Source organism: Ahaetulla prasina, chromosome 13 (assembly GCF_028640845.1).
Source record: "Ahaetulla prasina isolate Xishuangbanna chromosome 13, ASM2864084v1, whole genome shotgun sequence".
Classification (NCBI taxonomy): domain Eukaryota; kingdom Metazoa; phylum Chordata; class Lepidosauria; order Squamata; family Colubridae; genus Ahaetulla; species Ahaetulla prasina.
The window spans coordinates 16,924,889-16,939,824 of record NC_080551.1 but is presented as its reverse complement, the minus strand read 5'-3'; the positions used below and the strand labels follow the sequence as shown (position 1 = coordinate 16,939,824).

The 14,936-nt window shown below is 45.0% G+C and overlaps 1 protein-coding gene across 5 annotated transcripts in view; it reads right to left on the bottom strand.

Annotated features, from left to right (window-relative positions):
• Positions 1-14,936, bottom strand: part of USP8 (ubiquitin specific peptidase 8) — a 38,570-nt gene that overhangs the window by 6,344 nt on the left and 17,290 nt on the right. For all 5 annotated transcript variants that reach the window (XM_058155814.1, XM_058155809.1, XM_058155812.1 and 2 more), the window contains 10 exons: positions 14,155-14,293; positions 12,399-12,450; positions 10,947-11,091; positions 9,775-9,937; positions 8,038-8,182; positions 6,442-6,662; positions 4,127-4,717; positions 2,447-2,527; positions 2,005-2,264; positions 371-583 (listed from right to left, as the gene is read on the bottom strand). In XM_058155814.1, the coding sequence (XP_058011797.1) occupies positions 371-583; positions 2,005-2,264; positions 2,447-2,527; positions 4,127-4,717; positions 6,442-6,662; positions 8,038-8,182; positions 9,775-9,937; positions 10,947-11,091; positions 12,399-12,450; positions 14,155-14,293 (2,010 nt within the window). The remainder of the gene's footprint in view (positions 1-370; positions 584-2,004; positions 2,265-2,446; positions 2,528-4,126; positions 4,718-6,441; positions 6,663-8,037; positions 8,183-9,774; positions 9,938-10,946; positions 11,092-12,398; positions 12,451-14,154; positions 14,294-14,936) is intronic.

Sequence of the window (14,936 nt, the reverse complement as noted above, 5' to 3'; positions counted from 1 at the left end):
CTGGAGACAATTAGTTCAATTCATTAGAGGGAAGATCTCTTCCTGACTTCCTGCCAAGTATTGTCTGCTACAGAGTGGCGTTTGGAAGATATCGGCATGGCAGCTCTCCAAGCCTGATAAAGGTCTGTAGTTGTGAAATCTCTTGAAAAACTGTTGGCCGGGACTTTGCTGGAGAGGAATTCCCTTTAAACGAAATAAAAGGGGTTTTATCGGGACGGGGAGTTGGCTTCGTGCTTTTGGGAAGCCTAGGTCAGAACAGAGTCGCCTACAAATTTAAGACAACTACTTATGGGCAATCATGCCATTAAGGAAATAATTCACGGCAACCATATTTGAATGCAAATATTGGTTCAGGAGAAGCCAAAATTACCGGTTGATATCTTCGTGATAGCAGTTCCTGTTGAAGTAATCAGCCAGGTGCGGGGTATTGCACAAACACTGGAGCACTGAATTCATATAGCAAGTATTTCCCAAATTACGAAGGCCGGTCAGAGCCGGTCCCAACCCGCCAAACACAGGATTCAGATGGCGGATCTGTGTGGCTGAAAGCCTGGAAATTTCTGTCTTTGGATAGCACACAGGTCTGGAGAGGGAGGGGGAAAAAAAATAAGTTCAATCAGATGCCTTTTCCCGTTGAAGATCTGTAAAAACAGAGTTTTGCTTGTTGTCAGGTGGTGCCAAGTAGGCAGGTGATCAGTCACAAAGGGCCTCTGGTGGCTCAGCAGACTAAGTCTGTCTGTTATTAACACAGCAGCTTGCAATTACTGCAAGTTCAAGCCCCACCAGGCCCAAGGTTGACTCAGCCTTCCATCCTTTATAAGGTAGGTAAAATGAGGACCCAGATTGTTGGGGGCAATAAGTTGACTTTGTATATAATATACAAATGGATGAAGACTATTGCTTGACATAGTGTAAGCCTCCCTGAGTCTTCGGAGAAGGGCGGGATATAAATTCAAATTAAAAAAAAGAAGAAATGAAATGAAATCAGGAAATAAGGATCGTGAGGGAATAAAGGTTTTTTAAAATGCCTGATTATTCTTGGTCAAGGGTTTCCGTTAAGAAACGAGGTATCCAACCTTGGCACCTTTAAGACCTGTGAACTTCAACTCCCAGAATTCCCCAGCCAGCATAGCATACCGTGTTTCCCTGAAAATAAGCCCTACCCCGAAAATAAACCCTCCCTGAAAATATTTAACCGCATGTGCAGCCGGGCCCTGCCATTTCCTCTGGTTAAGGTTAGGAAGACAGAACTGAAAATCAGGTAAGACGGCAAGGGCCGTGGTGGATCAACGGACTAAGACAGTCTGTTATTAACACAGCTGCTTGCAATTACTGCAGGTTCAAGTCCCACCAGGCCCAAGGTTGACTCAGCCTTCCATCCTTTATAACAGGGGTGTCCAAACTTGGTCCCTTTAAGACTTTTGGACTTCAACTCCCAGAGTTCCTCAGCCAGCTTTGCTGGCTGAGGACTCTGGGAGTTGAAGTCCAAAAGTCTTAAAGGGACCAAGTTTGGACACCCCTGCTTTATAAGGTAGGTAAAATGAGGACCCAGATTGTTGGGGACAATAAAAGTTGACTTTGTATTTAATATACAAATGGATGAAGACTATTGCTTGACATAGTGTAAGCCGCCCTGAGTCTTCGGAGAAGGGCGGGATATAAATGCAAAAAAAAGAAAAAAAAGAGGATCCCTGTCTTACTCCATGCGCCCCAAAATAATAAGGCGTCCCCGAAAATAAGGCCAAGCGCTTATTTTGGGGTTCAAATATATAAGACAGGGTCTTATTTTCGGGGAAACACGGTAGCATACCTAACTGGGGAATTCTGGGAGTTGAAGTCCACAGGTCTTAAAAGTTTAGAAAATCACGCAGGAGACTCATTCCTACATACTCCAAACAGGATCAGGTAGGGAAAAAAGCTTTTATTCCTTCTTTTATCCCACCAACTGCAGAATAAACATATATCCTGCAAAAACCCTTTTGAGGAAATGGGTAAGCAACGTACTTATTCTCCCGATTAACAGTCGGAGTGGGGACCATCTTCTTCTCTTCCTCTTGCACAGCCTGAGTGATGTCTGGGGAAGAGTACGACCGCTTCAGTTTGGAGTGTTCCTTGTCCCGCAGATCGGTAGACGGAGGCTTTGGCTTATGAGTCGGCGGAGTAGTGGGCGGAGTAACCGAGGGAGTCATTTCCGGTGGGTACATGTGGACTGAATTGGTGGGCGAATGGTAGTACCGAAAAGTCCCGGTGACTGTATCCAGAAACTTCAAAGGGCATGTCCAGAAGAGAACAGCACAAAAATAAAAAGGGGGGGGGGGAGAAGTTAAGCCCGCCTGATCATTTGTGGATGAGTAAAATATCTAGAGGCGGTCGGTCCTTTCTTGATCTTGACCGAACTTATTTGGGATACTTAGAAGTTCTACTTGAGGTTAAAAGTTGGACTGACCTTGGCCCAGCCATGAGGCAATCCTGGGATGATCCTGCCCATCTCCTCACTCCGGGCTCTGGTTAACGGCTCTCGTTGGGACTAAAAATAAAATACATCCCCCCATCCCAAAAAAAGAGATTAAACTCTGTCAAGATAACATAGTGCATCACTTCTCTGCAGTGGTGGGCTGCTGCCAGTTCGGACCGGTTCAGGCGAACTGGTAGTTCCGACAATCAGCTGGCCCCGCCCACCAGCCTGATATTTCCTTCTTTCTGGCTAAGTTGATTTCGGTGCCTCCACTGTTCTACTTATCGGGGCTGCCTTAGAAGGTAACCAGCCGACCTTCAAATTGCTGTATTTTGAACGCTGCGCGCAAGCGCCTTAGGCGTGCGCAAAGCACCCGCTCACTGAACCGGTTGCAGCCCACCACTGCTGCTCTGGTATAACTTCGACATACTAAACATTCTCTCTAACAGCATACAAAATACATTTGACCCATTCAGTTGCAAGCCATGTTTGTTTGGGAGAAGAATGGATCTCTAGGTGGGGAGCTTTCCTCCGCTTTTTTTTTGATCTGCAGTCAGAAATGATCTCTTGCAAGACAAGGCAAGAATGTGGAATCTGCTTTATCAGTGGGAATTTCAAAGAAACAGGAAGCTGGGTTTGCTGACCAACTTGATCTGCCTCATAGATCTTATCTCCACAGATCTTAAAAATCTAATTGGAGACTTACTGTATATATAAGAAATGCAAGAATGCCTTTCATGACAATAATCGAAGGAGACACAGCTCTGATTCTACCACCTGGTCTTTAAAATGCTGAACTGAATGCTAGACCTGGATATTCAGAATTATACAAAGCACTGATCCTTGAGAATCAAAATCTACAGCCTGTTACAGCAAATAATCTGGATCATGTCAGAAAGAGTCTTTTGCAAGACCTGGTTCTGCCGATGAGTCTAGGGACTCCAAAGTGATATGGAGCCCATCAAGAGGCTGGTGAGGGTGGGTGGGTGGGTTTTATAGTGGGGCTTTATCTCTGTACAGCCTCCCTCTATTCTTCCAAGCCAGGGCTGGAAAAAAACACAGTTGCCAGGTTTCTCTGCCACTCTCAGGTGGGTGTTGTGGCCCGCCAGCAGCCAGAAGATCCAACAGCAGATTCGGACAGTGAGGAGGTTGGGGAGGAACATGAGCCAGTCCTGGAGTCTGGGGAAGGCTCTGTATTGGAGGCAGAGAGGGGGCCAGGGCCGTCTGACAGTTATCAGCTGCCTTTGGAGTTAAGACATCAGTGAGGCAGATGAACAGCTGGAGCCTGTTCCCAGCATGTGGACAGAGTTGCCAGACGAAGGAAACAGCTGAGGAACAAGGGTTGACTTGGGAGTAAGGCCACAGGTGGATAATGAAAGGCCCCTCCCATAGGGAATAAAAGAGGAATGAAAGGGGAGGGGTGTTTGCAGGAGACAATTAGTTCATTCCTGCATTCTGGCCAAGTATTGCAGCATCTGAAAGATAGCGGCCTGGCCACTCTCCAAGCCTGATAAAGGTCGGTAATGGTGAACTATCTTGAAAGACTGTGGGAGAGGAAAGACTTTGCTGGAGAGAAATTAACTGTAAATTAAATAAAAAAGGAGTTTATAGGGACGAGGACTCAGCTTCGTGCTGCTGGGGAAGCCTAAGTCAGAACACTGGGCCGCTCACCTTGTTCAAGCCAGAATCCCCCCTCAAAGGCCCTTGGGATTCCTCTGCAAATCTGCGCCTCTGTGTTTCGGGGGTCCAGACCATTTTCTCCTTTTCACCGGCCGTATTTTTGTCAAGGTCGCCTTTCCTCATTTCGGGGCTTTCGCTCCCAGAGACACTTTTCTTTTTCGCGTTGGCTGAATCTCGCGGGACTTTCTCCATGTCTTGTTTCCGATCGACCCCCTTGGCCGGCTGGTCTTTCTCTTTCTTCTCTTGATCTTCTTGATACCTCTGGAGATTTTTTTCTCTGCCTTCCCAGTCTCCCTGGTCCTCCCTGGCTCTCTTTTCTGCCCTTTCCCGTCTCTGGACCTCTCTCTGCTCTTCTGGTTCTTCGTTTTCTCCTTCGTTTTTTTCTACCGCAGTCGCCTTCCTCGCGTGCCCGGGGCTCCTCTCTTCGTCCGTTAGGCCGGGCTTCGTATCCAGCGATGGCTTTGTGGAACGATCCGGAACCAGCTTCCCGTTGGAATTTAGCGGCTTAACCATCGCTAGGCTTTCGGCCTTCGCCTTTTGGTCGCCTGGAATTTTGGCCGAGGGTTTTTTGCTACGATCAACCTGGACCCAAAGAAAAAGAAGGAAAAGGAGCGGTTTGCTTTGCTGCCTTCTCTCCCTTCTGCCTCATAGTTTTTGAAAAATATAGAGTTTTTTAAAAAAAGAAAAAAAGCCAAATCCAAAATACAATATAAGCGCATTAGGAGATAAAGAGTACAAACGGCATACATTCAGGACCTACAAGCAATCCTCAACTTATGACCACAGCAGATTTTCCCCGTTGCTAAGCAAGGCAGTGGCTAAGTGAGCTGTATCCCATTTTATGACTTTTTTGGGGCCGGGGGGGTGGGGGGCATCTTTGTTATGTAAATCGCTACAGTTGTTAAGTGAATCTCGCTGCCCACCCCCCATTGACTTTGTCGAAGGTTGCAAATGAAAATCCCTTTGGACTCCGAAGGGACGGCTGCAACCATGCCAGCTGACAAGCACCTGGAGTTTGATCACGTGACTGTGGAAATGCTGCAAGAGTCATAAGTATAAGAACTGGCCATAAGTCCCTTTTTCAGTGCTGTTATAACTTCAAACTGTCCATTAAATGAATGGTTGTTGACAGTGGTGGAATCTGAACGGGTTTACTACTGGTTTGGTGGCTGCGCATGCGCTCTGCATGCCAAAAGAATGCTGCATGCGCGCATGCAGTGTGCACCATGCACCAAATGGAACAAGGCCCTCCGGCTCTTCGCCACCAACGGCGCTTCCCTCCAGCCTTCGCCCAAAGCCCTGCACCAGGAGGCTGAAGCAGACCCCAAGTTGGAATTTCTGTCCCATTCTGACCCACACAAAAAGACCCCAAAGGGGAAGAGTCTCTGCAGCGACACAAGCGTTCATTGCATGTGTCCGTCCCAGGGGCCATAGTTTGAGGACCCCTGATTTAGTGCAATATGGCCTTCCGGATGCGCTTCAAGGTTTTGGTAATGATCTTCAAAGCGCTCCATGGCATAGGGCCGGGCTACTTACGGGACCGTCTGCTGCCACCGAATGCCTCTCACCGACCCGTGCGCTCTCACAGAGAGGGACTCCTCAGGGTGCCGTCGACCAGGCAGTGCTGACTGGCGACGCCCAGGGGAAGGGCCTTCTCTGTGGGGGCCCCCACCCTCTGGAACGAGCTTCCCCCAGGACTTTGCCAGCTTCCTGACCTTCGAACCTTCCGCCGCGAGCTTAAGACACATCTATTTATCTGCGCAGGACTGGACTAGATTTTTTAAATTTTTAAATGTTTAAATTTTAAATCTGGTTTTAAATGGGGTTTTATTATTTATATCTCTATTTTAAATATTCGGCCTATGTAATAAGTTTTTTAAATTAATGTTTTACTTTGTATATATATATGTTTTTTTATATGGCTGTAAACCGCCCTGAGTCCCTAGGGAGATAGGGCGGTATAAAAATGTGAATAATAAATAAATAAATAAATAAATATTTAAAAAATGCAAATAATTTTTCTGCGGACCACCAAAATTTTCTCACGGACCACCAGTTGGTGACTGCTGGTGCAGAGTGTGCTTTAGTCTGGCAAGATTTTGTCTACTGGCGGACAGCAACAAAGAAACAGCCTGAGCTTTTACATGTTCTCGTTCTTGGTTTATACCAATTTATACCAATTTTTTAAAAAAACAAAATAAAATTCATAGTCCTTCAGCCTATGGGAATGAGAAGGGTAGGCATTTGTGCTATCAGGAGGCAGTCTAAACAGACAGGTCATTGCTTGCAGAAAAGAGATCACTCACCTGAGGAATAACCTTCATAGCCGAGATTGGCTGGGTGAGAATGCCAGTCGGAGCAGCAGCAATGGTTCCACTAGGAACTAGCGATCGGAGTACATCCGTTTTCTTCTCCTGCTCGCTTGTAATGTCCAATTTTTCAGGTGCTTCTACCACGGAGGGTTTGACATAGACAATAGGTGGGGGAGTTGGAGCTGGTTCTTCCAGTGATGGGTAAGTAAAATCCACTGAAACAAATATACAAATGGAAGATGCTAAATATTAAGAGGCAAATGCTCTAGACTTCTTATATGCTATATACAGGGTCATTTTAGCATAGTGGCTAAGGCACTGGGTCAGAAGCTAGGAGTCGGTGAGTTTTTGTCCAGCCTTAGGTATAAAGCCTTAGGTGACTTTGGGCTAGTCACTCTCTCTCTGAGCCCTAGGGAGAAGAATACATAGAATAACAGAGTTGGAAGGGACCTTGGAGATCTTCTAGTCCAACCCACTGCTTAGGCAGGAAACTCTATACCACTTCAGACAAATGGTTATCTAATCTCTTCTTAAAAACTTCCAGTGTTGGGAGCATTTACAACTTCTGGAGGCAAGTTGTTCCACAGAAGTCAAACCATTTTTTGAAATCTTACTGACAAAACTGCAGGGACTAGCCCCTTGAGTCAAAAACACACTACAACAAACACATACACAAAGTAATACATGTGTTGTAGCCCGCCAGCGGCCAGCAGAGCTGGCAGCAGAGTCGGGCAGTGAGGAGGTTGGGGAGGAACATGGGCCAGTCCTGGAGTCTGGGGAAGGCTCTGATGAGGGCTCTGCGTCAGAGGCAAAAAGGCGCCTAGGGCCGGATGCCAGTTATCAGCTGCCTTCGGAGTCAGACATCAGTGAGGCAGACGAACAGCTGGAACCTGTTCCCAGTGTGTGCATGCACAGAGTTGCCAGACGATGGGAATAGCTAAAAAACAAGGGTCGACTAGGGAGTAAGGCCACAGGTGGACGATGAATGGCCCCTCCCAGAGGGAATAAAAGAGGAGCGAAAGGGAAGTGGAGTTTGCAGAAGACAATTAGTTCACCTAATTGGTTTGTGATTCTCCGAGACTCTTTGCCAGGTTTTGAAGATGTCAGCCTGGCAGCTCTCCAAGTCAGATAAGGTCTGAGGCTGTAAATTCTCCCTTGAAAGACTTGGCTGAAGGTAAATAAGAGGAATTCACTGTTTGTTAAATAAAAGGGAATTTTTCAGGACCAGGATTCTGCTTCGTGCTTTTTGGGGAAGCCTAGGTCAGAACAACAGGCCACAGTGCTATCTACAGGTGTATCTGCATGGACCTGGCCAATATTTAAAAGGCAAGGTTATATATCGTGCTAAACTGCGTCTCAGTTTAACCATCGTTTCTGGAATAAGCCAAATAAATTCACACAACACGCAGAACCCTAAATCGCAGCTTCCCAACTCCGGTAGCTGAATTCCCACAACATACGAAACCCAATGTGGCTGAACGACATCCCCTGTAAGTCGAGGACTACCTGTAATTGTCCGTGGGCTTGCAGAACTGATTCAAAACCTCCCAGATTAATTTTTTTTTAAAAAAAACAGCCTCGTCTACTTACGAGAGACGGAGATGTTCTCATTCTGGCTACGTTGGGGCAGAGCCACTTTGGCATTGGTTGTATACTGAGGATAACAAAGCAGCCAGTTCTCATAACCTCCTTCTAAGACCAAAGGCTCATTCCGTAGCACAGCTTTACTTTCCCACTGAAAACAAAAGGCAAAAAATACTTGACCAAAAGCAAGAGGATGCCCAGGTACTGGGCTGAATGAGAAAATTTAGAATTTAGAATAACAGAGTTGGAAAGAAGGGACCTTGGAGGTCTTCTAGTCTTAACGCCCTGCCCAGGCAGGAAACACCTACACCACTTTGGACAAATGGTTATCCAACATCTTCTTAAAAACTTCCAGCGTTGGAGCATTCACAACTTCTGGAGGCAAGTTGTTCCGTAGAGATTATTTGAAGGTGGAAAACTTTTGTCCAATTAAATTTCTTGCAACAAATATTGGTTGATAATGAAAGTGATGGCCAATGCAAAATGACAGTTACTCTTGACGCCCTTAGGGAATGCTTTGAACAAATACGCATTGTTTAGAACATTAAAATTATCAGTTCAGCCTTGCAACAATCTTGCTGTAACTTTGTAAAGGAACAGCAGCATAAGATAATTTTTCTCCTGCGTTTTAACTATTCTTTTTCTTTTTCCTATATCAAAGTAACAAAACAGGGGTTCTTCTCTAATTCATTCATATAATCTACTTAAAAGGCTTGCCTACGTATATGGGGAAGCTAAGTGCCATGATCTTTCCCCCCTGCATTCAGTGAAAAAGAAGAGACCATGTTATAAAGTCTAAAACAGATCAGTCATTTTCCTGCCAGGCTCAAACAACTGAACCCACATGTGTGGAGTTCAAACTAGCTACTTCATTGGTGTATGCCTATTTTACAGGACTCTCCCCAGGCTGGCAACTTTTGCCTAGGAAAGACCAAATAAGCCTCAAAGGCATTGGTGTGTGTGTGTGTGTGTGTGTGTGTGTGTGTGTGTGTGTGTGAGAGAGAGAGAGAGAGAGAGAGAGAGAGAGACAGACAGACAGACAGACAGACAGACAGACCCTGGCCTGTGTTTACGTAATGTAAAAGGTAAAGGTTCCCCTCGCACACACGTGCTAGTCGTTCCTGACTCTAGGGGGCGGTGCTCATCTCCATTTCAAAGCCAAAGAGCCAGCACTGTCGGAAGATGTCTCCGTGGTCATGTAGCCGGCATGACTCAACGCCAAAGGCGCACGGAACGCTGTTACCTTCCCACCAAAGGGGGTCCCTATTTTTTCCTACTTGCATTTTTATGTGCTTTTGAAACTGCTAGGTTGGCAGAAGCTGGGACAAGTCACGGGAGCTCACCCCGTTACACGGCAGCACTAGGGATTCGAACCGCTGAGCTGCCGACCTTTCAATTGACAAGCTCAACGTCCTAACCCAGGGATGTCCAAACTTGGCCCCTTGAAGAGTGGTGGACTTCAACTCCCAGAATTCCCCAGCAAGCAACTTGCTCATGTTTATAGCTCATGCTGGCTGGGGAATTCTGGGAGTTGAAGTCCACCATTCTTCAAAGGGCCAAGTTTGGACACCCCTGTCCTAACCCCTGAGCCACCGCGTAATGAGTCCAGGCTAATTCCCTGCTTGAACCCTCCTCCCAATGGAGACAGTTGTTCTCAAACATTTCCATTCTCAACTATATAATCACGAGTGGGTTCCTCATATATCAAGCTAAGTATCCAACTGTAAATCTGGACTTGCCCACCTTGAAAAGTGCGTCTTTGAGGCTCCGCAAAGTTGTGCCTAATTGCAGGTCCTTTGCGGAACTGAACCAATCCAGCAAGACAACATAATCAACGTGGACTCTCTCTTTCCATGGTTCTTTCGAAGGATCTGGCAGTTTAGCTTCAATCCTGTTAGCGGTGACTCTGAAGTTTGACGCCGTCCACAAAATTAGAAAACAAGAAAACATGGTTATTGTTGAAGGTACAGTTGGCCAGTCATTGGACACAGAGCCACGAAAGAACGTCTTTGACATTCTGAATAAAGAAAGAACGAGTTTGCTTAACGGTCATGGATTTGCTTAATGACCACAGTGGTTCTCTGTAAACAACTACCACAAATAAAGGTCAGAAAATCTGGTTGGTTGCATGGGTGACCTGCTTTATGACGATTTATGACTTACAACCGTAATAGAATGCTTCATTTTGCTTGTAAGTCAAGAATTGCCTGTACCATTATCTATATGAATGCAACTCAAGAGTTTCTTTGGGGTCAGAATATATGCATTTACTACTGGTTGACCATCACATCTGTCAGAGTGCGCACAGTGTGACTACTTGAGACTAACCAGGAGCAAATACATCACGCAGGTTTGTAATACCGTGTTTCCCTGACATATTTTTTTGAACCCTGAATAAGCGCTTGGCCTTATTGCCATGCACTCAAAAGCCCGATTTGGCTTATTATCAGGGGATGTCTCATTTTGGGGGGAAAAAGGTAATAAATAGTGGTTTATCGCTACAAAACATATACATACTAGGCAAAGGTCAAACAATCAGTAGCTACAGCACGGAAGAACACACATGGAAAGAGTGATACACCCCAACAGGGCCTCTCTTATAATACAGACTCTTAAAGTGGTAACAGTCAAATAACCCCACTGACTCATTCCTACCATTGCATCATCATTACAGTATTACAGCAGCTGGTCAGCTATTAAATCATCATTTACCCTGACAAAATCGCATGGCCAAAAGTTCTATAGGCTAATGAAGCATTCTTTTAAAAAGAAAACTTTTAAAACTACTATTTGTACTTGGTGGCCAAGCAAATAAATGATCCCTGTTTACATTTCCTTTATTCTCTGCTTGATCCCTGGTAAGCTATTCAGCATTCTGCAGTCTTAGGATCTATCAGAAAAAGTTTGTTCCATACCCAGGACTGATGGCTTCTTCTGGAACACAAACAGAATTTATTATACAGGATTCCTGGTAATCTTTTAAGCAGCGGGCATCCATGATCATAACCTTCATGCTTTTATCCATCATCATTGTAAACAGCTTCTCAGCGGTGACTGTTCCTTTAAGAGACAGAAAAATTCATTTACCAAAACTAATCAAAAGAAGGCAGGCAGGTTTCAATAGAGAACTTTTGAAAACTGCGAGATCTAAGTTTTTGCAATGAGTTACGAACTTCCGCCATGAAATAAACAGTATAGTTTTTTTAAATTCATAATATGACTTAGCATTCCTTTTGACAACAGTCATTAGCTTTCCACTGGAGAAAATAACTATTGAAACTGGCTACAAGTTGACATGATTGGCAAGGACAAATAATTAAAAACTTGTGAATTGAATGTTGAAGTTGGAACTGGGGTTCTGGGAATTATACAGTATTTGTTTTGTATCTCGAAGTTTTCCACCCTGAATTTTCAAAGATCAGCAGCGTACACACCATCGAAACTGCAGGTGTGGGAATGTACGGGGAGGTCCAAAAATAGAAGCAAAATAGGAATGTTGATCTTTCAATAGGTTTGGTAAGCTCCTATTACTTTTTTTTTTTTTTTTAAAAACCAAGTTTCAAAAAAGCCCACTCTGAAAATAGCCAAAACATTCGTTCAGTCCATATCCTCCACTACTGACATCGCTATGCCTTCTACAGCCATGGAAATTGAAAAGAAAAAAGAAAGAAAAGAAACGATCTTCTCTCATCACCCAGGGACTGGAAGATGTGTGATCCTGATCAAAGAATAGTGGCCCAAGCAGTAGTGGGATTCAAATAATTTAACAACCGGTTCTCTGCCTTAATGACTGGCTGGGTGGGTGTGGCCAGGGGGTATGACGGACAGCACTCGGCCTCCTACAACCCCCTGGGAGCAAAAATGGGCCGTGGGCCGCGCCCTGTTTTGGGCCTAGGAGGCCTCCCTGCAGCCTCCTGGGAGCAAAAACGGGCTGCGGGGTGGGGGTGGGGTGGATTTCTGGAAGGGGCAGGAAGGGAAGGGGCGGAGCTGGCCAGCAATTTAACTACCGGTTTGTCCGAAGTGGTTGAATCCCATCACTGAGCCCAAGGAAGCCATTATGAATGGCAGAAGAAATCTCTTAAACAGACATTTTGAGAGCAGATAGTGGAAATGCATGAGTTTCTCCTGTTTTCCATGGCTGTATGGAAATCAAAATCATTGCTCTCTGCAAAGTAGCTCTCTGAGGTTGATCTTGTGAAAGAGATCTCAGTCTAAATCGCAAAGGGGTGGATATTTCCTTCCCCAGGGGAAGTCAGCAACTTTTAGGGGTTATCAGAGATCAAAGTTGTTTCTCCGAAATACGTCCCTTGAACATCTTTCACTTGCGGTCCCTGCTTTTTAAGGACTGATGAAGAAACGATGCTTACCTTTTTCAGAAGAATCTTTCTTGTCTGCCACATTTTTCTTGTCTCCGTTGACCTGCATTATTTTGGCATTAAAAATAGGTTTAGTATGTCAGAAAAAAAGGGCACCCGAAGTGGTGTTTCCCCCTTCCCCCAGACTTAATTGTTATGCATACATCCTGATAAAGAGACTCCTTTAATTGGGTCTGTAACTCAAGAACACATGAAAACTGAGGTTCTTAACCCAAGGAGCCAAATAATACAATTAGTATCAACAGCAAGAAAATAGGGAGATGGATTTAGAGCAGGTGTTCTGTCCCCCTCGCCTCAGTCCGAATGATGGCTTAATTAGCCGGCACTATCAGCTCTGGCAGCAAACTAGCGAGCGTCTGCCAAGTGTCTTTGTTATCTCCCTTGATGCCGATGAGTCAACAAACAGTACTTCAGCTCTAGTCAAGCAGTTGATTTGCCTGCTACGAAGAGGCATAGCAGCCCTTGCTGCTTTTATATCCTGTGGGGTATGGCTCCATGACTCAGCACTTCCTAGGCCTGCCCCACACCTGCTTCTGTTGTTCCCGCCTCTCCTGCCTATGAAACCTAGCGTCCAGCCAGGCCTGATTGCCATCAGCTGGGTCTGGAGGCGTGACTTGGGGAGGGGAAAGAGTCAGGGGACGGAGGCCTCGTTATCTCCTCCACCTGGCCTGCCTCTGGCTCCTGGAGCTGAGCCAGGGAAGCCGGTGCTCCCGAGGTAAGTCCTGATGGCCCTTCCCCCTCACTTTCCAAGTCACTTTCTGGCAGGGGGCCCGGCTCAGGGGGCGCAGACACAACAGCAGTTTTTTCTTCCTGGTTCACCCCATAAAGTTGATTGCAGAAGATTATCTTTTGTTTTTATCCTTTTCTCTGTCTTGCGAACACCCTGTTCCTTAAAATACCATGAATCAACCCTGTATAGTTTGCATCAAAATATTTCTAGCATAATGCAACGTAACTAATGCCTCGTTTGAATTCTGTTGGGAGAAGTTCCTATCCAGACTGGATATTTAGGCTTTCCCTTGCTTGGGTGTACGGTGTTTAGCTGAATAGGATCAAACGGTTTTGCACTGGTCAACCGAATTCATGGTTTGAGTTCAATAGTAAATAGAGTTGACACGGAGGCTTCAATAAGGACAGGATTTAACCATCATGTGGCATTTTCCAGCTAATGATTTTCTGGCTATATAACATGGATAATACATAACTGAGAATGTATCTCCTGAATAAAACCCGTTATTAGCAACAGGAAGGGCAGCCGGCCAGTAAAATACTCAGCTCCATTCAGTTGCCCAGATTCCACCCCACAAGGGATTATGGGGTCGTTAAAAGAGGACGATAACATGGATAATATATCAATAAAAAGGATTCAACAGCATTTTCAGATGCATTCAATAGCATTTTCACACAATCAAAGGGAATCAACAGAAATGTGTATTCACGATGAACCAGTCTACCAAACGTATCTACCATCATGCAGGTTTAGTCGTAACCAGATTTTCTTTCAGTTCAGAATTCCTGAATCTGATACTCTCCAGACGGATTGGTGTTCAGCTTCCATAATTTAGGAATGCCAAATTTAACCTAAATATCAGATTTCATTCTCAACCTTTGCAAGTCGTATTTGTCGTTGCAATCAATCTGACTAGCCATATTTTTTTTAATAGCTTCCTTTTCTACAAAGAGTTGTGTTTTTTTTAAATGGTGTAGAGCAGAAATATATGAGAGGGATAAATAGCGGCTGAATTACCAGCTGATTTTTCCCGTTGGGATCCGTTGATATTTCTGAAGAGGTTTTAGCATCGTCTTTTAATTCTTGTTTTTTCTGCTGCTGTTCCTCTTGCCTTTCTTTCTCCTCCAGTTTTTTCCGCACTTCTGCTTCTTCATATCTAATTAAAGAAGACATTCCCCCCCCCAAAGCATTATGCAGCATGGCAAGTTTTTAAACACAGACTATTTAGGATTTCTTAAATTATATGTTCACATGAAGGCAAATAGATTTCATGGTAATAAAAAATGTGAACAAGACTAGGTAAAATAAATAGTAGCAGAAATTGAATTAAAGGGGGTTGGCAGTTGGTCAAATAAAGCCTTTTGCGTTATCTTTATCATAACAGCAATAGCACTTAGATTTATATACCGCTTCACAGTGCTTTACAGACCTCTCTAAGCGGTTTACAGAGACAGCCTCATGTCCCCAACAATCTGGGTTCTCGTTTTACCGACCTTGGAAGGATGGGAGGCTAAGTCAACCTTGAGCCTGGTGAGATTCGAACTGCCAAATTGCAGTCAGCTGGCACTCAGCAGAAGTAGCCTGCAGTACTGCACTCTAACCACTGGGCCACCATAATGGACAGTGTATCAAAACTCGTTTAAAAGATATTCCTGACAGCCTAACCAAGGACATTCCCACCAACCTGACAGGACAAGCCAATAGTGTGTGTGTGTGTGTGTGTGTGTGTGTGTGTGTATATGTAGGTCTTTGGTTATTCGGGTTTTCTCCCGCGTAAAATTGGAAGTGTCTTGGTGACG